General features: G+C 38.7%; 2 protein-coding genes and 1 non-coding gene across 3 annotated transcripts; 2 read left to right on the top strand and 1 right to left on the bottom strand.

Annotated features, from left to right (window-relative positions):
- Window positions 1-172: 172 nt before the first annotated feature.
- On the top strand, window positions 173-7,379 carry cdr2a (cerebellar degeneration-related protein 2a). The gene is made up of 7 exons (XM_053338030.1): window positions 173-347; window positions 2,288-2,400; window positions 3,786-3,934; window positions 4,117-4,293; window positions 5,378-5,677; window positions 6,691-6,973; window positions 7,086-7,379. The coding sequence occupies exons 1-7, from the start codon at window positions 269-271 to the stop codon at window positions 7,368-7,370; spliced, it is 1,386 nt and encodes a 461-aa protein (XP_053194005.1). The 5' UTR covers window positions 173-268; the 3' UTR covers window positions 7,371-7,379.
- Window positions 7,380-10,512: 3,133 nt separating this feature from the next.
- On the top strand, window positions 10,513-10,594 carry trnal-uag (transfer RNA leucine (anticodon UAG)). Its single transcript has one exon. It is a non-coding gene; the product is annotated as a tRNA-Leu (tRNA).
- Window positions 10,595-11,457: 863 nt separating this feature from the next.
- sdr42e2 (short chain dehydrogenase/reductase family 42E, member 2) lies at window positions 11,458-21,040 on the bottom strand. The gene is made up of 11 exons (XM_053338880.1): window positions 20,603-21,040; window positions 19,415-19,510; window positions 18,616-18,673; window positions 18,158-18,276; window positions 17,877-17,952; window positions 16,568-16,650; window positions 15,579-15,716; window positions 15,246-15,311; window positions 14,866-14,929; window positions 14,557-14,630; window positions 11,458-11,706 (listed from the first exon to the last, which is right to left on the bottom strand). Exons 1-11 carry the CDS (start codon window positions 21,038-21,040, stop codon window positions 11,458-11,460), a joined length of 1,461 nt encoding a protein of 486 aa, XP_053194855.1.
- Between the last annotated feature and the right edge of the window lie 996 nt (window positions 21,041-22,036).

Below are 22,036 nucleotides of genomic sequence, written 5' to 3'. Positions count from 1 at the left end.
AACATTGATTAATGGGTTAAAATGAGCAGGTGTTTCACTGTGAGATTTTTAAAAGACATTTTCTAACACACCACAAGTGCCACCTACCGGATGTTAGTATTAAGAGATTTGCCACGTTGCCGTAGACAACAGACTCAACGCCGGGAGGATGTAGTTTACATTTGCTTACACACCGTGGCGGACGGCAGACAGCATCAGGCTGCTTTACTAACACCTGTTTGTCAGGTTTGCTGTCAGGTGGAGTCCACTCTCACTCCGCGGCTGCAAAATGCTGACTGACGTGATTTTAGAGGAAGAGTTTGAGAAGAATGGGGATCCTTGGTACAACCCGCAGGACCTTGAACACGGTAAGAGCTGCACGGCTGCGGGGTCGCACCCTTAAACTCTGTCTGACACACTTTAAGTTGAAGAGACCAGCTGTGGAAAGCGCTTCATAATAAAAAGAAACACACTTCTGTATTCTGCATTCTTATCAATTAGTTCCAATTAGTGTTTTCTTAACTTGACACAAGCCCTAATAAATGATACAGATTGAAGCCTGTATAATCTTCTCTTGGGACACAGAATCACACCAGTCATGGGTTTTAAAAAGCTGAAACATCCCGGGAGCTCTCTCTGTATGAAGCTGGGACTTCCCGAGGCTGTCCTTAGTCCTGTGTTAATTGTTTTGTGGGATACTTGCTGTTATTGCTGTTTGTGCTGCTCACAAAGTTGGGTTTGGGATTTGTAGAGAGAGATATGCACAGACAGATGGAGCACTTTATTTATGCTCTGGATAAACATCAGTGTTATAGCAGCCGAGTCACATAAATCCATAAATCACAAATGAGGTAGGAAGGAAACAAAGCACAATACAAACCAAAGAATAATCAACAAACACCTTTTTATAAAACAACAAACATTATTGCATGTGTGGAACAAATATACTCATTAGGAGTGAAAGCAAAGTAGATAATGATTAACTGTGCAGAAAGTAGAGCTGGCATGATTAATATATGAATCAGTTAGTTGTCAACTATTAAATTAATCACCAACTGTTTTCGTAAATGATTAATCGTTTGGAGTTTCTTATTTCTTTAGTGTCAATGATAGTAAAAGTAGTTTTAAATAGTTTTTTTTAATGATATAACATTTTATGTATATTTGATTCTTTTTCTTAATTCAAGTTTACTATTTACATACATATGTCTTTTATTTACAGTGTTTTTGCTCTTTACAGTTTTTTATAATTATTAGATTCCTAGTGACGTTAAATGTTTTAGTACACTGATGTCATTTTATACAATAACATTGATTGTTAAATTGTAAAATATCATAACTCCATCGTATATGTCAGAAGGGTTTGATAACAACATTTGAAGGATCATTGCAAAAAAGATGTGTTTATGTATATATTCTGTAAGATGATATATTGACATCAGAATTTTTTTTTACTCCTTATTATCAGCATCAGGCCAGAAAATCAAGTATTAGTCTCACCCTACTCTAAACTACTGTATGACTAATAAAACTAAACAGCGAAAAATAATTGACAAGTTAATCAATAATGAAAATAACTGTTAGCTGTAGCTCTAATGGCAGGGTGCTTATTCATGCTTATAGATAGATATAAATACTCAACAAACTGTTCATTGAATACATACTCACATAGAGGTATGTTTTCATAGATAACAAATAATGTACACCAGAAAAAATATGATTTAGAATAAGAACAAGCCAATCAGTAAGATAGTGAATGTAACAAGTAATGTCTCAAAGTGAAGTGTCCTAGTTAGAGGAAACCGGGAACAGGCAGGAATGACTTCCTGTAGCATTCCTTGGCAGAGCTGTGTAAAACTGAAAATGGTCATCTGTTTGTCAAATGGATTTTTACAGTGGATAACTGTTTGTGCAGTATCCTCTTCTTCTCTACTAACTCTAAAAGCTTCGTTCATCCAAATGAGTTGTTTTAGTAAAAAAACACTGGGCATATTTGCTTGAAACAGTTTTCCTTACTTTAAGTGTAACACTACATGTAGTCAACACAGCTGCTGGACAAGATGCAGAATGTAAGAGAATTTAATGGAGGAAAAGGTCACAAGGAGATCCCAAGGCATGCTTTAGATTCCTCTGTGATTCACCAGCACCAGATACTTACAGTGTGTGACTACAACATGTACACGTGAGCTGAACTACTGCAAGTCTATGTTTATACATTTTAAACACATCTGCCTCTATCACTTGCCTGTGTTTGGGCATTGAAGCCTCCCTGTATCTTTAGTTTACATGTTTCTCTGTGTTTTGACAGACCTCCATTTGGCAGCGGAGCTTGGGAAAACACTCCTGGACAGGAATCATGAGCTGGAGCAGGCGCTACAGCAGATGTACTCCACCAACCAGGATCAGCTGCAGGAGATAGAGGTGATAAATTTGAAGCAAGGGATGAATCAAACTTCTTGATGATCCAGCTTGAAGTTCCAGATACTTTCGCCCTGCAAAATGCATTTTTATGTTAGCCTCAAGTGGCTGCAGTTCAGTTATTACTTTAACATGTGTCTTTACTTCTACAACGGGAGATGCTTCATTGAGAAAAGTCCATGTTGTTAGATCTTCAAAGCTCTTTCACTGAAAGAGAGATGTCATTGTTGAAATTCTGTTAACTTTAATGGGATGAAGTAAAAGCTGATCTTGATCTATCTGGCCTTGTGAGCCTTTGGAAAAGAGCATCCTCTTGGCAGGATGTTCATCTACCTAATTACACGACAACTTTCACCTACTTATTCACAACCTTTCACCTTTTACTTGGAGATTGTTCAAGTAACAATTAGGATTAATTAACGTTTTTATTTGTTAGATTGCCGATAATCAACAAAATCTACAAAACTGATATTCACATGTTCTGACCAAACCATGGTTACATAAATCAATACATGATGAAACTCTTGGATCTGAAGAAATATGTTAAGTCTACTTTTCTAACAATAGACTCTTAGTTCTTGGTTTATGTTCAGGTTGTGGGGAAAAGTTTGTAAATAAATACAGTTTGACCTAATATTTCAGTCCCAGATATTAAATTTAGACATATGCAGACAGTGCTGATCTATTTGAGTTTGAGTACATGGCTTTCAGCAGGTCAACAAAGATAAGAACCTTAATTTACTTACAGCAGTGTGAGGGCGAGTGGCCTGAGGATTTATTGAGGTTGATATGGTAATCCCCATACGTCTCTCTGACCCTCATGCTTACACACTGCACTAGTGACCGTCTGAAAGCTGGCTGTGGGCTGTGGGCAGGGCTGTGCAGCTCATTGAATACAGTCTAAAAAGATCCAGACAATTGATTGCATTTTAAAGTAATTTAGTTATATATAAAAACTATTTTTCATATGTCATATACCTTGAATAATTTAAAAGTGGTAAGCGTAAAATGAATAGGAACCAGAGTATTCTAAAGAAGATAAGTGGGCCCTCACTGAAGCATCTCATTGAGTACGTTCTTGTTCGCAATGCAAATACAACTCACAGGCTCATGTTATCATTCACTGTCACAAAGTTAAGGGTCATTCTCCAGGCCCTTAAATGGCAGTTCTTTTCTTTTGAAGAGGCTATTTGATAACCACATGTATCAGCCTAGTCATAAAACCAAATGTAAGCGTGTGTGAAACATGATATGCTACCTCCGCTCTTTCTTTTCTATGTAGTATTTTAAATCCTCATGTAGTCCAACGTAGCCCAAGATGCTTCATTACAAATATGCAGGACTTTAATTTAGCTAAATCTTTATCACTTCCCTCTCTTGGTCACCAGTACCTGACCAAGCAGGTAGACCTGCTACGTCAGATGAACGACCAGCATGCCAAGGTGTATGAGCAGCTAGACACGGTCACCAGGGATCTGGAGCAAGGCAACCTGAGACTGGTGCAGGACAACCGCCTGGCACAGCAGAAGATCCACAGGTCAGTCAACCAGTTATCAGTGAATTTGCCTTTTAAAATATATTTTACATAATTATTCACCCAAGCGGTGAATCATAAAGTCTTATTGTAAGAAGATAGTTCAGTCAGTACAGTATATTTGATTAAGTGCACAGACTTCTTGCAGAACCTCAATGCCACATTGTGCTTTCTCATCTTTACAGTCTAACAGAGACTATCGAAGGACTTCAAACCTACATGGAGGACCTACAGACTCAGGTGGATGAGCTCAGGACTGCGCAACTGGAGCGAAGTAAAAAAGAGCAGGCAGAGCAGCGACGCAGCCTCGGAGCACAGAGCATGTCCTGCCTCAAAGAGCTGTATGACTTACAACATGACAGGTATTGCACATGTTTGTGACAACGCTCACTTTCTGCTGCACAATTACAGGATGTGACAGAGGAACTTTTTTCAGGGAGGAAATTGCAATGCAGACTATGTAGAGAGATTCTTACCTTGAGACACGTTTATAGCTTTATGATAGTTTCTGAAATAAAGGTCACCCAAAACATGTATTTTATGACATTATAGAAAAGAAGGGAAAGGTACATTAAACTGTCATAACAGTGAAAGCTTCTGCCTACCCTCTGATCTTAAATTATCCCTGATACACTGGCGTCTTAGCCCCCTAGCATCTTAGCCCCCTGTCGTCTTAGCCCCCTGTCCTCTTACCAGATATCTTTAGGTCACCCAGAACCAGAGCCAGACTAGGCGGCCTCCTTTAGACATAATCCAAAGTAGGAGAAAGTAAATCCTCCCCTATTGTCAGCAGCGTACTCGTCCATACACACCGTAGCTTGCTGCAGTTCGTGACACATATTTGTAAGTCTGTCGTTTGTAAATCCACTGAACTACTGTTATCCTAAAATCTGGCACAGTACGTCTCTAACAGCCTCTCTAAAGGCACAATAATTAGTACCAAGTACACTTTATGGGGAGCTGATGAGTTATTGAATTTTAGAATTCTGTGTTTTGTGCCAAATTTACAAACTCTTATTATATTTAGGTTTTTAATATTAGCAGTAAATGTATGAATTATATTTTTTTTAACATAAAAAAAGATTATTATATTAAAAAATGATTTCAGCTGTAGGAGTATGACCATGAAATGAGAAGTTCTTCAGATAGCTAGTATATATAATAGTTGCATAGCAAGAGACTAAAAATGCTGTTCAAGTTTCTTCTAAGACATTGTTTATAGAGGTTTTAGTAGGTAAATCAAACAGAAACTGAAGTGGACGGAGAACAAATATGTGGCGTGTTCCCCCTGATCCCCAGTGGAAATTACACCTTTATCGGCTCAAAATGTGTACCTTTCAATGCAACTATCAATGTATTGCAATATCAGTGTGATAAAATGATGAAAGTGATGCATGCAACACATTTTTTTACATTACCTCTCCTGTGCTTACTTTTCTCGGTCAGCAGTCGGCAAGTGGATGGACTCTGGTCACCTCAGGGCTCTTTCTATGACCAAGACAGATGCCAAGACCTGGAGGACGAGCGTGAGGCTCTTCAGCGCTCCATCCAGACTCTTCAGAATCAGATAGCTACGGAGCGCAGCCGCAGGGAGGCTACAGAGCGGGAGTTTGAGTTGTCAGTCAAGGAGAACCAAGGCCTTGAGCAGCAGCTGGACCTGCTGGCAGGCTGCCGGGACAGGCAGAAAGAGCTGGAGGCTGAAGTGGAGCAGCTGCGTATTCTGTGGCGCGCAGAGTGTGCCAACAGGTTAGGCCTGACTTATGTGTGAACGAGTTTCAACGGTTTTATGAATTTGGTCCTGTTTTTATGATACTTTTAGTTGGTGATACAGTATTTAATGTACAGCACATTGTTACAGTCGTTTAACATGTCTAATTTTTCATATATTGTACACACTACCGGTCAAAAGTTTTAGAACACCCCAATTTTTCCAGTTTTTTATTGAAATTCAAGCAGTTCAAGTCCAATGAATAGCTTGAAATGGTACAAAGGTAAGTAGTGAACTGCCAGAGGTTTAAAAAAAAAAGGTAAGGTTACCCAAAACTGAAAATTATACAAAAACACTTAAAAATGTAGGTCTTTCCGACAGAGAAATTGTGAAGAAAGTCAAGGTGTCAGTGAGTACAGTTTCCTTCACCATCAAAAAGCATTCAGAAACAGGGGGAAACTCTGAAAGGAAGAGGTCTCACAGACCCAAAGCCACACAGCTACAAGCACAGCTTAATAGTAGTCGTAGTAAGCAAGTCTCAGTTTCAACTATGAAGAGAAGACTTCAAGTTACAGGTTTGATAGCTCGAGTTGCAGCAAGAAAGCCATTGCTAAGACGTCAGAATAAGAAGAAGAGGCTTGCCTGGGCCATGAAACACCACTAATGAACATGACTACTGAAGACTGGAAGAAGGTGCTATGGACTGATGAATCAACATATAAAATATTCTGTTCATCACGCAGGAGTTTTGTACGCATTAACTGTCAAATATGGAGGAGGAAGCATGATGGTTTTTCTGGATCCAGGGTCGGCTACCACAGCATTCTGCAGTGCCATGTAGTACCCTCAGTTATACACGTAGTTGGTCAGGGGTTCATCCTACTGCAAGATAATGACCCAAAACATATGTCCAAGCTATGCCAGAATTAGGAAAAAAGACCAAGACGGTAAACTTGAAAACATTTTTTCAATAAAAAAACTGGAAAAATTGGGGTGTTCTAAAACTTTTGACCAGTGAGACTTACTCTTCTGTCCCCTCCTCTGCCACCAGTGCCAGAAGACCATACCAGCTGCTGTTGCCTGAAACTGTTTTCTTTGCATCAGAAGAAAAACCCAGTCAGGAGCAGGGTGAGATGGAAGAGAAGATAGAGATGCAGGAGGAGCAGAGAAAGCACATCCGGCAGAGATGTAACAGTGACAGCTTTTTGAGGGCAATGAACACAGACGAGATTCGCCGTGGTCACGAGCAGATGTGCATAAGACGAACAGAGGCAGTGAAACAGAGGGGCATCTCCCTGCTCAATGAGGTGGATGCACAGTACAGCGCACTGCAGGTGGTGTATTCATTAAAGAATGTTATCCTTGACTGTTAATGTAGCGTTTATAGCGATACACAGTAGTTAAAAGAAAATACAAGCACTGTCTTACAATATGTGTGTTTTGTAGGTGAAATATGATGAGCTTCTGCGGCGGTGCCAGCAAACAGACGGGCTCAGCCATAAAGGCGTCCAGACTTCAAGCACTCCCGTTGCAAACAGCCGGACGCGCCGCCGCCTGTCCAGCTCAGCCACTTTGTCTGATCTGACAGTGGTTTCGGAAGATGGTCAGCAGCAGCCAGAGTATAAAGTTCTCTTCAAGGAGATCTTCACCTGCATCCAAAAGACCAAAGACGATCTCAGTGACAACAGGCGTCCAGTCAGGGACAGTGATCCTCAGGACTCTGCCCAATGATTGTATTATTCATCGTTCTGAGATATGGGGCTTGCACGTGTGTAGGTCTTGTGAAAGTTTTTGAAAAAGGCAAAACAATATCTAAGGGGAGCAGATGCAATAAGCACATTCAATCCTTGTGCATCTTAGACATTCTTCAGTCTCCTTATGTACTGTCATCTTGACGCACCCATGTATTTGTCAGCCAGCACTGTTCCTTTTATTCCATCCTTATCATAAAGTAAGTGTTATAAAACTTGCTTTAAAAGTCTGTTGTATAATCTGAAGTAAGAATACATTCCAAACAACAGCTAGATTATACAGAAAGTGCTTTTTGGCACAATGACACTAATAATTAGCAGGTGTTGTTTAAGCAGGTATTCATAGCTAGATATAAAGTATATTTTGATATGTAGCTTGACTGCCAAATCTGCAAGTATTGTGTCAATTTACAACAGTAAGCAGTGTTTATATAATGTATATCATGTGACCACTTGATCATCTGGTGCTTGAACGAGAAAGACACATTGAATATTGTTAGTGCATTGAAATAAGTTGGAGACGAAGCTGTTATGTGTGACTTATGCAAACAGAAATGTTGGAATGTCGTAATAGGATGAAAAACTGTAGCTATAAAATTACTAGACTCAGGCGATTGCGATAATTAGCTTAACAGCTAATGTTTTGTGGGTTTTGTAAGTTGACAATAGTTGGCTCAGCGATTAGGGTCATTGGCACGCCACCAGAGAAATCAGTGGACACTGGAAAAAAACTGGAAAACAGTTTTGATTTTTTTTTTCAACTCTGTACAGCTCTTAATGAGTGTCTCTACATCAGTAGGACACACAACAGCTATCTGCACTTTTTATGACTGAATTACAGTTTCTATTTTATTTATTTTGACAGAAGTTTAGATAAGATTAAATGTTATTTATTTTCTTTATTGCTAAATACAGCAGATTGGTCAGTTGAGAGTGACTGGAAGTGAAATTAAATGTACACTGAGATGGTTTTTCTATGGGTCTAAATATTCTGTCTGACACAGCTGATTGAAAACAGGATCAGAGGCAAATGAGGAACACAAAATAAATGTTCCCTCAATTATAAACAATTAATTGACTCAATTCGTCATTCGTAATGTGTGTTAATTGGGTTAGCAAGTGTCAAAACAGCAGAGAATTTTTCCTTCTAATCTTTTCAATCTAAATTAAAGCAGTTATGAAGATACATTATCTATGAACTCTCAGTTATAAATAGGAAACATCAAAACCTCAACTTCCAACCAGATAAGTTTCATACTGCTGACCCCATTCACAGTGAAACAGTTCTCACCTTTTGATTCAGGCTTCTTCTGTTATCTTTTTACTTTCATTTTCCATGTCATGTGATGCCTATCAGAAAAAAAACTATGCTTGTTGGACAATGTTCTGAAATCTAACACGGGCATTTAAGCAATTTGTTATTGCTCCTGTCAAGCTGTCAATCTTGTGCTGCTGCAGAGGTCATTGCTGTATGATTCATAGGTGTCCTCCATGAAGACTAACATGTTTTTTGCTTGAAACTAACTTAAGTAAAAGCTTTGATGCAAAGGTCTGTTTTGTATTTTCTGTGTCCATGTTTCTAAGAAAAACCAACACTGGCAACATCTTTGCAACATTTGCACGCATTTAAAAGCTGAATTTTTGCAATCAGTACATAGTTTCTGAGCACAGAGAGAACCATCAAATCAAAACATACAACAGCAGTGTAGTATGTTTTCTCCTACAGCACCAACAGGTCTCCTCGTTGTACTCCCTCTGTACTCTGTGGCCCAGCAGACAATTAATGGGGCTTTGTCTTGTTTCATAAATAGCTTTTACATAACGAGAATTTCCCCACCCTACTTTTAACCTGCCTCAAATCCATTAAACCTCCAAACAAGAGGATTACATACCTCGGTTCCTTAACTGCACAGGTCTTGGCAAGAGCAAACATGCAGAAATCTTACAAAGGCATCAGCAGAGCAATCAGGAGAGGTGTATAAGGATCTGCTGCCTAGGATAGATGGTTGAAAAAAGTTGTGTGTGGCTCTGTCTGCCAGTCATCTGTCAGTAAGTTACAGAGCTAAGTACAGAGGTTGCATTTTAGTAGAAATTCCTGTCACACCACATCACAAATGAGGATAAATATTCAGGTATTCAAAGGGAGAGGTGTTGAGCGTAATGCCACCGTCACAAATGCAGTGTGTGTCTAATTCACTCCAACTCGGAACAAATCCTCCACACATTCCTCTCTCTCACTCACTGGCTTCTCCTGGAGGTCTGCCAGCCAGCTACATGTTCAAGCCAACTATGACTGTCTGTGCACACTCAAAATGTTCTCACTTATTATACTGAGAGAAAAGTGATACAGAAAGAAGAATACAAAATCAGTTACAGAATAAAACACGGATTCAATATTTTAATTGCAAGATATGCAGAGATAAGATATTAAATATTATAAATGTACACTTTATATAGCACCTTACATATGAAGTGCATACTTTGGAATATTAAAATATATTATGTAAAAGCTTCATCTCTAAAGTCCCTAAAGCTGTCAAATAAATGTAGTGGAGTAAAAAGTACAATATTTCCTTCGGAAATGTAGTGGAGTGGAAGAATAAAGAAGCATCAAATGGAAATACCTCAAAGTTGTACTTGAGTAGCCTACAGTACTAGAGTAAAAGTTACTTTCCACCATTGTCCATCAATATATAATAATGACTTTGAGCCTGCTGCTGCTAACAATTTAACTTGTGATACTTTTGATAATGGCTAGTTCTTCTTTACAAGTTACTTTTTAAAAATTAATTTAGTCTTTTGAAAATAAAAGCATAATCAGTTACACCTCTTCAGCGTTTCAAATTTCATTGTTTTGTGTAAAGTTAATCACGTTTAAATCAAAGAGCGTTACGATGCAGACAGTGACGACACAAGCCTGTAACGACGGGGTTTTGTTATCAATAACATGATGACAATCAGCTAAAAACGTACAACTTAGCTTATAGCGTTTGATTTCACATGTAGCATTATTAATTAGATATAATTGCAGCGCAATACATAAAAGAGAATATTTAAAATGTTACAATTAAACATTGATATGGTAAGCTATTTATTCTCAAATGACCCAAAAGTGTGTCACTGGTAGCGTGGCCGAGTGGTCTAAGGCGCTGGATTTAGGCTCCAGTCATTTCGATGGCGTGGGTTCGAATCCCACCGCTGCCAAGTGTATAACGTTTTGATGCTGTTTGTCCACTTGGATATCTACGAGGCGAAACGAAACGTGTTCTTATGATAACGTTTTCCTCACGTTTACGTATGTGCGCCTACTCGGCTCATTTTGCTGCTTCAGAATAGTTCATATAATAGTGCAAGTGCGCCCTCTTGTGACCGTCCGTAGGTGGACATAAACACCAGTTCAGCCTTCATAATGACACTACTTCATATTTATTTTGTAGAAAGGGGACCATAAATTCAACACTTTACATGAAGACTCATGGAAAAAAAGAACTTATAAATGAATGTGCTCATTACAGATATAAAATGGTAATTGGCATTCATTGTTGATGCTCTTATTTCTAACCATGTACAAAATTACTATTAAATTCTAAAGATGTGTAAATCACAACAAATATAAATAATAGAAACTGGAAGCATGCTTTGAGTACAATCAAAGAAAATGTAAATATATATAATACAAAGTTAGATATTTTTCTTTTTAATGAAATCAACTTCAAACTGAGGAGCAATCCAGAGCATTCACACAAATCTAGTTTAATACCTTTCAGTAACCTGGTAGTTTTGCACTCAGACACACGTATACCAACATCAAAACAGGAAAGAGGAAGCATACACATAACATAACCTGATGTTCTGAAGATGTATTTCGATGAAATTCTTCATTGTGGGGAGTTTTGTTAAGTCACATGTGGTGATGTAATTACTTTGTAGGAAAAATAAGTTGTGAGACATTTTTTCATATCTAAGCAAAAGTTTTATCTTCTAAGTAAGAGAGGGAAGTGTTTGAAATACGCTGTCCATACAGTACGGTAAAAAATGTTGTTTTTTTGTTTTTTTGATCAACCAGATTAGTCCTGACTGAGTATGCAGCACAACATCAGTAGCACAAGGCTGAGGCCCATTAGCAGCAGCAGCATGAGGTGTCTGGGCAGCTGAGAGGTCCAGGAGAGGATGAAAAGAGGTGAGCTGGAGCATGGCCGCCGGGACTTCAGGTACTGCTCCACAGAGTCTGCTAGGCTGTAGGGTTTTGGACAGTAACCAAGCTCTCGGTGGGCCTTGTCGATCTTGAAGGTGTGGCTTACTGCTATGTTCCTCACCTGCAAGTGAATTTTAAGCATTGAGGTACATTTCACCTGTTTTGGGTTTTTCCCCCCTTAAAATAGAAGCTTAACCCTAACCCTAACCCTTTCTTTCATGATCCACTTACCTTTTAAATGGTTCCTTCAAATAACAGTCATTCATATCTTTAATTAACTTGCTTATCTAAATTCAACCTTAACCATTATTTAAATGATTTAAATGAGCCTAAACCTAATAAACTCTAGTAACTAATTAACCTAACCGTTACCTCTACTCTAACCCTAACCATCCTTATTTGTTTGCCTAAACCTAACTTTATTATCCCCAATTAATATTAAATTCTAACCTGTTAATATAACCATAACCTCAACCATTTAGTTTTAATTGCCTGAACCTAACTTTAAAAACCCATTAATAATATATTCCCACCGGATCATCTAAACCTAACCTCAACCATTTAGTTTAATGGCTTCAATCTAATCTTAATATCTCAATTAACAATATATTCTAATTGGTTTATTTAACTCTTACTTTAACTACCTACTTTTTGTTGCCTGATTTTAGCCATAATTTAAGATAACCTGACCTTTGACCTCTCCTTGAGGCTCCTTATTAATTTCATTCTTTCTTGATTATTTATTTATGAATTGGGGGAAACATGGGATATTTTAATAGAGATTTGGCAAAAAGGATAATTATATTTCTGAAATAAGTGAATTGGCCTTCTTTGTCCTAAACCTAACCCAGTGGATATTCAGCTGCTGCAGAGAAGTCCAGGCTATAACACCAAAGTTAGACCCCACTGCCAGGCTAATGGTTCCGATTAACCCCTGTTTGGCAAGCTTGATTTTACATTCTGATAGCCTATGACTGATGGATGCCTCCGGTTACTGCATCCTCTTACCGGCTGAGGATAAAGTGTCCCCATGTAAAGTACACAGAGTGATAGAAGAGTTCAGAGTCAGACAGTTCAAGACATAGTCAGTTATTCTTTCTCTGACATAAAACCACTTCAATCAGCAAAAATATCCTCATAGCTCTGCTGTGTGACTCATACCTACTTGTTGTGTATTGTTTTGCCAGTATAGTATCATAGTCAGACACACAACAACCACAAACCTTCAGTCTGACCTGATACTCATCTCGACTATATCCCTCTAGTATAGCAATACCCTTTTACTGTCATCAACATTCATTCATTTGAGAGGAATCTGTACTTAAAAAGCCATTAGTGACACAGGGTTATTAAAGGTTAATCTGGTTTGTAATACTGGTGATGTGTGTAGACTGTCTTTTTAATATCTGGCCATAGAAGAGTCAAAATTAGCCTTCTAATCAATGAGCATGGTCCCCAACTGAGAAGCTGATATTTTGGTGTTGAAATGCCTCATGACAAAATTCTATTGATAATTAATTTCATACTGCTGCTGTGCTAAGAAAATGTTTTTAGTTTTGCCTCATTTGTCAATAATTGCTTTGCACCTAATGCTGAATCATGCATCAGAATTCTGCCTTGGTTTGTTGCCCTTTTATGTGTGGAAATGATATTTTTATCCTGGTTCTTAAAGCATAAGACTGGCTTTAATCTCTATTTTTGTCATCGGGAACACCAACAATATGTTATATATTCGTTTCAATATCCTACATGTGGTGCTCAGACTCAAGCCACTTCATTCTCACTTTGATATTTTTAAAAGGCTCAGTAATTTCCTAAAAAAGCTGGGCACTGTCGATTTTAGCAAAGGTTCATTAAACTGGAGTAAATTTTGCATTTGTTGGAGACTATTTTCAGCTACTGATGAATAAACATTTGATGTCCTTGCCTATCTATTTTAATATGATTTCAAAACTAGTATTTATGTGTGAGAGGAAATAATCTAAGAGTTAACCTAAGAGTTGGCAGGTTCATTTGAGCCCAGCCAAGAGGTTGCCCAACTCTATTCACCATGGCAACAGTCACTGTACTGAGGTCACTTCCTGCCAACTTCATCTTAAACTTCCTGTTCTGACCCCACAGCAGCTTATGTTTTATTCACAGGACAATCATCGGTCCCCCGGCCAGCAGCTGTCTGACAGAATGAGCTGCAGGTGCAGGCCCACAGGCTCAGCTTTGGTTTCTGCCTCATCACACATTCATGAGGACTTTGCAGGCCATGACGGAGGCTCCTTAAAATGTATCGTAAAGGCCTCCTCTGGCAGGATTATTGCAAAGTGTATTCATTCTAATTCTTAATGAAAGCCAGTGTTTTTAATGGGGCTATAGATCAGCTGATGGAAGTCAAAGGCTTCCAGGGATTATGAGGGCTTTGGCATTTCTTTACCTGCAAGTATTTTTTGGATTCTTTAAAAATTCACCTTGGTTTCTCATAATTCATGTATGAGATAGCATCAGATGAGGGAGGGGGAGAGCAGGGGGCTGATAGGAAAATACCTACCTTAATGAAGTCTGTCTTCACTGTTGTGGCAGAGACTTAAATAAGAATCTACTCATTGGGGAGCCAGTAACCTAAACCCCCCTAATCTCCAACACACTATACACACTTACTTTCAATTAGGTAGATGCATATAGTATGCATGTATATGTTCACATACAACTTTCAACACTATGGAGTCACGTCATCATTATCCATAATGCATCTCTTTCAAATTGTCACACTGAGTTTATTCACTTTACACAGCTAAAGGAGCTTTCTGAGTCGACTAAGTTACAAAAAATTCAATTTTTTTTCTTTTTCTTTCAGGTATCAAACAGAGTTCAGCTGCCATACATCATTTAAAACTACATTAAGAACATGCTAAGGAGCAGAACACTGTTAAATCTCCAAAGTTCATTTGAAGCCTGAGATAGAAGAACAAAGAATCATTACCTCACTTCTGGTAAAAAGGAGAGGCACTTCTATCACAGGTCTCAGGACCACATGCAAATATTCCACCAGGATGGCTGGAAATAGAAAAAACCCATATGTGTCCATGTTATTAGTACAAGCAACTCAACACATTTTCGTTTTCATAAATATAATTTAAGGGACGTCCAAAAATAGGGAAACTTGGGTATTTTTCAACCTGGAGCCTATTTTACCATCAATCTATGTACAACATGTTGCCCCCATTACTGATGCAAATAGGCTCTTGGTTGAAAAATTCAGAAGTTCCCCTTTACAAGAGAAATGGGCTACCTGCAGAATAGACGAGTGAAACTGGCAGATTTATCAACGGCCTGCTGTAACCCAGCTTTTCAAACTGCAATACAAACATGAAATTGTGATGAAATGCATTTCGATTAAACAGTAAATATCCTTGAAATTTTAATGAATAAGGCAGGAGTTTTTCTTACTGTCAACAAATCCCATAAAAATGTGTAATGTGCCAGTAAATCTCTCAGTACTCTGCTGTACTGTTGTATTTGGATAATTATCTTTATGACGCACAGAAATCAGCTATCACAAGCTACACGGACAATACTTGATAGTGGCTTCAATGTATTGTCATTCTTTTCAAGAGATTTCTTAACAATAAGAAAAACATAAAATATCACTAGTGTTTTTCTTTAACTCACCAAGGGTGTGAACCACTCAAATAGATTGACCGAAAGTCCATCATTAATGAAATAGACCTGTCCACTCTGCAAAAGAACAGAAAACAGATACTTGTTAAACAAGAAGCACTTAATATCATTTCTATTTAGTCTATGAGGCAAATATCTATCCAGCTATGGTATTGATGTGTAGTTCATAGAGGTAGACTAAAATAAGTATTAGAGCAGAACTAAAGGGGTTCTATTATAGAGCCAATATTCACATTGTCTGTGTGGTTTTGTTGCTGAAAGGCGTCTCATCACATGAATCTCTGGGTTTTGACTGTTTGTTCTGAGGTGGACAGTGTGACTCACAGCGACACAGCTCCTTTTTAGGGTGAGAGCCTCCGCCGCAAGCGTGTGGGCCAGCACCAAGTTATCTACATGTACCCAATTCATCCTGGCCCGGGGGTCACCAAACCTGAAACTGAACAACCGACGCTCCACATTGACCTGGACAGAGCAATGAAAGACAATATTTCTCATAATGAATGTGAATGAACCTAAAAATCCAGCTTGAAGTACAAATCAGTTAAACCAGGTTTAAGGGATCCTTATAGCGACCTTAGTGGTTTTGCATGTTATGAACAATTAATCCAATATAATGTGCATGTTACTGCTGATCTCTAAGCAAATATCTGTACATTTGTTACCATTCATTTCAATTCATGTCAATATGGTATTCAGACAGTGAACATTTGGTTGCTGTATAATTTGTCAATTTCATTAAAGTGGTGTTTTTAAAAGTAATGACTTCTGACCGATTGTTAAAAGTAAGAAGCTGAAACTTTTTTAATGCTTTACAAAGAAAGAGTGTTTGCAATGACATTACAAAGCAATGATAACATAACCCAGAGAAAAACTAATGGCCCTGTAGAAATAAAATGTTATGCTAATTTTCCAGAAAATGTTCAGCTGTAAAGTTTACACAATTTGAGCTTAAATGTTTTGCACTCATTACCTCCATCTTGTGCATAATTAAGTCTTAAATTAACCTTCAGTGTGCAGTATATAAAAACTCCACCTTCTTGGCCACTTGACCAACAGTAAACCCAGAGCATCATGAGACTGCACTGCTGCCTCACAGAGGAACGACTGGAAGAAAAGTGGGTTGTAACTCAATGCCCTGGAGAGCTCCATCAATAATGTAAACCCTTTAGGCAGGAACACATTCTGCTAGGGAGGCCCACAAGACGTGCCTTCAGACACTGCAAGAATTTTTTTTTCCAGTGCCAATGTGAAGGAAATCTATCTACATTTATCATGGTACAGAACTATAAGTTGTGTTTGTGTCAGTCCCTCACCATCACTCTGTGAAGGTGTCTCCTCTCTTCTGGTCCGTATATGCCGCAGGGCCGTAGGACGCAGGACCGCAGCAGGCCTCCACCTTCACGAGACAGAATTCAAACCTCTAAGTATGTATACTTTTTGTGCCCAGTTAGCTACTACTTTAAAATCTCTTTCACAAGTTAAATGGATAGATTCACAAAAGTCTGTCTTAAAACAACAGTCAGGTGTCCATATGAACCCTGAAACAGGTTTTGTTCACTGTAATTATTCCTCCTGTTCATACTGACCATTAGAAGATACCACCCGATGTGCTTTCATTGTACTGTAAGTGTACCCAGTGTACAAAGTGTAAAAATGTATTTTGAGAGTTTCTCTGAAGATAATTTTAGTAAAATATTCCCTCTTTATGTCTTGACAGACAGTGTTCTCCCTTTCAGCCGCAAATTGTAGCAAAAAAGGGAATTTGACATTAAAAAGTCTGTAAAAGGTACTGAATTTATTTGACTAATTTGGACAACTGTAGACTCATATTAGTGTAAATAAATTTGCATATGCATTTTTGCAGAGTGAGAGCTGTGGATTTCTCCTTCTTTACATTGTGAATAGTGAATTATGAAGGGATCTCTTCATGGTCAGTAAGAAAAGGAGGAATGATTACAGAGAAAAGAAAAGTCAATTCTCATTTGTGTATTGTTTTAGGCCAGACCTGAAAAACTGAACCTATCCTACAAAAGCACTAATTTATGCCTGTGTCTGGCCTCTATGTCTGCAACAGTGGAACAAGACATTAAACCATACCCTCCTGCAGAGGATGGATGAACTACTCTGCAGTATATAATGAAGAGAGGCCCACACTCTAAGCTTAATTGAATGTATGGAGGTGCAGGGTTACACCCAAGGAGGAAATGGGAGGCTTCACACCTCTTTATGTAAACCACATAGTGGAACCTAAAACCCACTGATTAGTGGGTTGAGAGTGAGTATATGTGCAGTGTGTGTGTGTGTGTGTGTGTGTGTGTGTGTGTGTGTGTGTGTGTGTGTGTGTGTGTGTGCGTGTGTGCGTGTGTGTGTGTGTGTGTGTACTACTCAATGATGCATGCTCTTCAATAATTGTACTGTTCTGCCCAGCTCTAAATTTAAACTAGTGTCACTGTTATGTTGGATTGCGCACATGAGTTTCCATGGTAACCACTGCCTTAGCACTCTTTCAAATATACAATGACATTTGCACAGAAACCAAAAGCTGTGTGTCTGCTCTGATTGCAGAGTTTTCTTGTTATAATGTGAAAAGGCTTGTCATTGCACTTGCTGATTGTTTCACACCTTTGAGGGAGCATCCGTTGGCTGAGAGGACCATTTGCTCTGCAATAGCTTTAGTTCTGGAGTAGTGGTCAATGTGCTGTAACAGAAAGAAACAGAAGCATTAAACAACCCTCTCAGTAATTGTAATGGGGTTTTTTGCCTTTTCTTTATGTTCAAATACATCATTTTACAAAACCACAATGATTTTATTTATGTCTTTAGTTTTGGTGATACATGAGTGGACTTAGAAGAATGTATATGGTTTTGCTGAAAGTCAGTTTAATCCATTTCTCTTTACTCACCGCATCGGGAGGTAAATACGGCACTGAAGCCTCATCACCATCCTCAATGGGTTTCCCAGCAAACACCACATTGATGGTGCTGGTGTACACTAGCCGGGGGATGCTCCTCTCTTTGCACACTGAGAGAGAGCACAGCAAAGCAATCTCACTACATTTCATGATATAAGAGAGCAATAAAAAACTTTTGTGGTGTGCAGATTGAAAATATCCAAAATAAATGTAGCTATTGTAGACATTCATTGTAAAAAAATAAAAATAAAAAAGGAAAGTCATTTGTTCAAATGTTATGATGTTATGTAAAAATACACAAAAGACAAATTAATTTCCAAATCAGAATGAAGAATGTAAAGTTCCCTCATACCATTAAATATTTCCAGCATTTAAATGATATTCAGGAATAATTTAGTGTATGTGAGACACTCTGTGGTAAGTATTTACATTTTTACACTTATTCATACCGTTTATGACATTATTGGTCCCACCGACATTGATTGACTCCACCTGCTCTTTCCTCAGCTGGAGACAGATGGAGATGGAGAAAAAAAAGTAATTTCTTGAATACATCATCTCATATAGTAGATAATACAGTACATTTCTAACATTTCACCTCCAGTGTATTCATTTCTCGGTTATGAGCAGTTTACATTATGTTCACCTCAGTTTCAGTTTTGGGATGATGACAGAAATCCTGTCAGAAATCAGTACTGTCTTGTCATCATGTTACATGACAGCTGCTGACAGATATTACAAGATTTCTGTCAGAATGCACTATCACATACATCATGACTCACACACAAACAAGCAAGTAAACAAACAACTGTAGTGAGGTGTGTTGTCTTTGGCATAGCACTGAGGGTGTTAGCAGGGAGGTGTGACCCTGTATCAGTGTATGTATTTATAGAACCGCAACATCCAGCTACAAGGCCAATCTTTAATCTTCTCTAATGCATGTATGAAGAGAACAACATTGGCTCTATTAAGTGGACCACCATTGTATTTATCACCACTTGTCACAGGAATTTCTGGTCCTTATCCAGCTTGTTCTGAAGATTGGATGCAGCAACTGATTCCTATAGTGAACACTGAGCTTGAAAAGTCTGCTTTAAGATAATCTACTACAGCATTATGATTGGCACTGTTGCTCCTCAGCCTGTCTTTTTCAGAAAAAGGATTAGGAAAAGGATTCATTTTTAAAAAAGTGAATCTGACAAGGTTTTTCTAACTTCTGTCTAAATGAAAAGATGTAAAGGAGGTCACCTGCTCTGGCCCGGACATGCCATAGGATGCTGTGTGGAATATACAATCAACCCCTTCACACAATTTATAGAGGGAGGAATAGTCCCGGATGTCACTCTGTAAGAACAAGGGAAGAATGAAAATGGTAACTCTCAGGACATTTTTCTTAACATGAAAGCTCAATATGTTTAATTATGTTTCATTCATTACACAACACAGATTATAAATAGACTTTTCGCAGTTAGGACATGTTTTTTTCAACACAAGCATTTCGCAGGTTAGGAGCATTGCATGTTAAGTGATACAGACTGGTACATGTGGCAATCTGAGTCAGTAACACCCCATTAAAGGACAGTTATAATTAAGGTAAGTGTGCCACGAGGCCCCGCAAGTGAAACCTGAGTCATGCCTCCACCCTCTATGACCCAGTCAGCAGCTGGCACCCTGAGGTGGATCACTCACCTGTGTCTGTTTGCAGCCAGCATGCAGACAAACTAGAGGGACATTATGACGCTGGCTGACGTGAGGAAACACTAGAGCTGATTTTCAAGTCTGCATGTGGCGATGTGAAGGATGTTTGAGAACTTAGGTTCACAATTTTTCATGTCTATCCTAAAACAGCTCAAGTGCCTCATGTTATTTCTGTTGTAATCATTCCTCTTTTTCATGCACTTACAAAGTAAGTGCATCAAAAATGTTTTCAAAAAAGTTTTACATGCCAAATTTTCTCTTTTTGTTGTGATCATTCCACTGCATTGGAACTGGAAAATACTGCTGGGACACAAAGTCACTTTATTTGGCTAACTCAGATGGCTGAAGCCTCATATTATCTTCAGATAAAATTTGTATTATTTTCATTGGAAGTCCATTATGAAGGGATCTTCTAATGGCCGGTATGAACAGGAGAAGTGATTACACAGAGCAAAAGCTATGTCAATGTTCATTTGGCCTTCTGACTATTATTTTAAAACAGACTTGAAACATGTCTTATTTTTTAATTTGATAATTAAATAACTGGAAAATGTGTTTATCTTATAAAATGCAAAAAAACAAAACAATAGCTACAGCTGTATGGCTGATTAGTCATTACTAGAAGTGACTTCTGCAATGAAACGGTATTCATGGTATTCTGGGCAAAGATATGTAGGAGAATGTAGAAAACAAAGTAGAGGAGTATCAATGAGAAGCAGGATTTCAACCACCAGGTACCTGATAGAAGCTCGCTCCATCAGGGATGTCACAGGGAGGCTTGTTCATGTCCAGAAGGAGCACTGACATCCCCTGACTGGCCAGCGCTCTCCCCAGCCTAAAGCCAAAGTATCCCGCTCCACCTGTCACCAGCACCTTCCCTGGGGAGATGCTCGGGGCCAGTGCTGCGTCCTCTCCAAGTCTGGAGGCCACACACTCCGGGCTGCTGCAGCTGGCCGCCATGGCTCCATTTACCCGGTGTCGGATGGCCACGGCTGGGCTGGAGGCCACAGCCGGAGCTTGGTGGTTATTCCAAGGCTGGTGGGTGAGGTGTGGGAGGTTGTGCAGGTGGTGTCCACTGGCCTGCAGGCGACAAAGGGAGACACTGTGGCAGGGAAGTTGCTTCACCTGGCACAGAGAGCCTCCACTCTCACTCATGTTGGGACCGCACAGCTCCATAGACCGTCCTGGATGAGATGAAGGAGTCATCTATTGATTATTCATTGCTTTAATATCATTAACATTTGACCTGTCAGAATCATATTAAAACACTACTGCAGTTGTACACCTGAACATGCAGATTAGGTTTCACCTGCAGTTCTTAGATTGCTGACATTGTCTTTCTAAGTGCATCACCTACTGTATCAGTTTGCTCCACCTCTTCACTGGAGGTGCAGATAACACCAAGTGAAATATTAATCCCAAAATACTCTTTGTCATGACTGCATCTTCCATCAGATGCAAATATTCTAGATGTCTGTTGCAAAATTTCATAGACTACACACTTTCAGCCTGACATATTTGATATCTTTGGAAACAATGGGAACTCTTTTTTATTTTAAAATAAAGCTCTGTGGACTTGAACAATCTTTGTTCACACAACACCAGTTTGTAATGACTGACCACTGTTTAAATGACAGAATACCAGGTTTGACAGTTTCAGTTTTTGTATATGAATCTACTAAAATGCTGGTTTTTTAAGTTTGTATACTAGACTTCTCATTTATAAGATGCATAGAAATTTGGCCCATTTTTGACAAATAAGAATGAACTCATGGTCCTGGACATCAGAATTTGACTACTGCTGATCCTCATCAAGAAATTAAAAATGAATCAACACACAATATTCAACAATAAGCTGTGAAAGTAATTAGTCAGACAAGTTTGACAAGATCAGCAATTAACACATCTTGTAACTTCTGACACTGTGTATGTCACATTAAGCAGCATATTTAGCCTTTTCTGTATTTCTGCCCTCAAAGAATGAGCTAATAGGACATTTATCTCTTAAACTGAGAAATAAACAATACACAGATCCAAATGCCACTACATCTATTCATCATGCTTTCCTACAATCCAATCCAATGTAGTAATTAACTTACCTTAATATTCCTTTTGACCTCTCACATCCATACCTATGACACTCATGAAATAGTGTGGTCTCTACCTTTGCTT

Source organism: Scomber japonicus, chromosome 18 (assembly GCF_027409825.1).
Source record: "Scomber japonicus isolate fScoJap1 chromosome 18, fScoJap1.pri, whole genome shotgun sequence".
NCBI classification, from domain to species: Eukaryota; Metazoa; Chordata; class Actinopteri; order Scombriformes; family Scombridae; genus Scomber; species Scomber japonicus.
This window is presented reverse-complemented; position numbering and strand designations above follow the sequence as displayed.

What these genes read in the sequence shown, in the direction of transcription:
- cdr2a (XM_053338030.1), top strand. Translation starts at nt 269, where the DNA reads ATGCTGACTGACGTGATTTTAGAGGAAGAGTTTGAGAAGAATGGGGAT. An exon ending in CCCGCAGGACCTTGAACACG is followed by an intron (nt 348 to 2,287) that starts GTAAGAGCTGCA and finishes GTGTTTTGACAG; the next exon opens with ACCTCCATTTGGCAGCGGAG. An exon ending in TATGACTTACAACATGACAG is followed by an intron (nt 4,294 to 5,377) that starts GTATTGCACATG and finishes TTTCTCGGTCAG; the next exon opens with CAGTCGGCAAGTGGATGGAC.
- sdr42e2 (XM_053338880.1), bottom strand. Translation starts at nt 21,040, where the DNA reads ATGGAGCTGTGCGGTCCCAACATGAGTGAGAGTGGAGGCTCTCTGTGC. An exon ending in ATGGAGCGAGCTTCTATCAG is followed by an intron (nt 19,511 to 20,602) that starts GTACCTGGTGGT and finishes TTGTTCTTACAG; the next exon opens with AGTGACATCCGGGACTATTC. An exon ending in TTGAGTGGTTCACACCCTTG is followed by an intron (nt 14,930 to 15,245) that starts GTGAGTTAAAGA and finishes TTTGTATTGCAG; the next exon opens with TTTGAAAAGCTGGGTTACAG.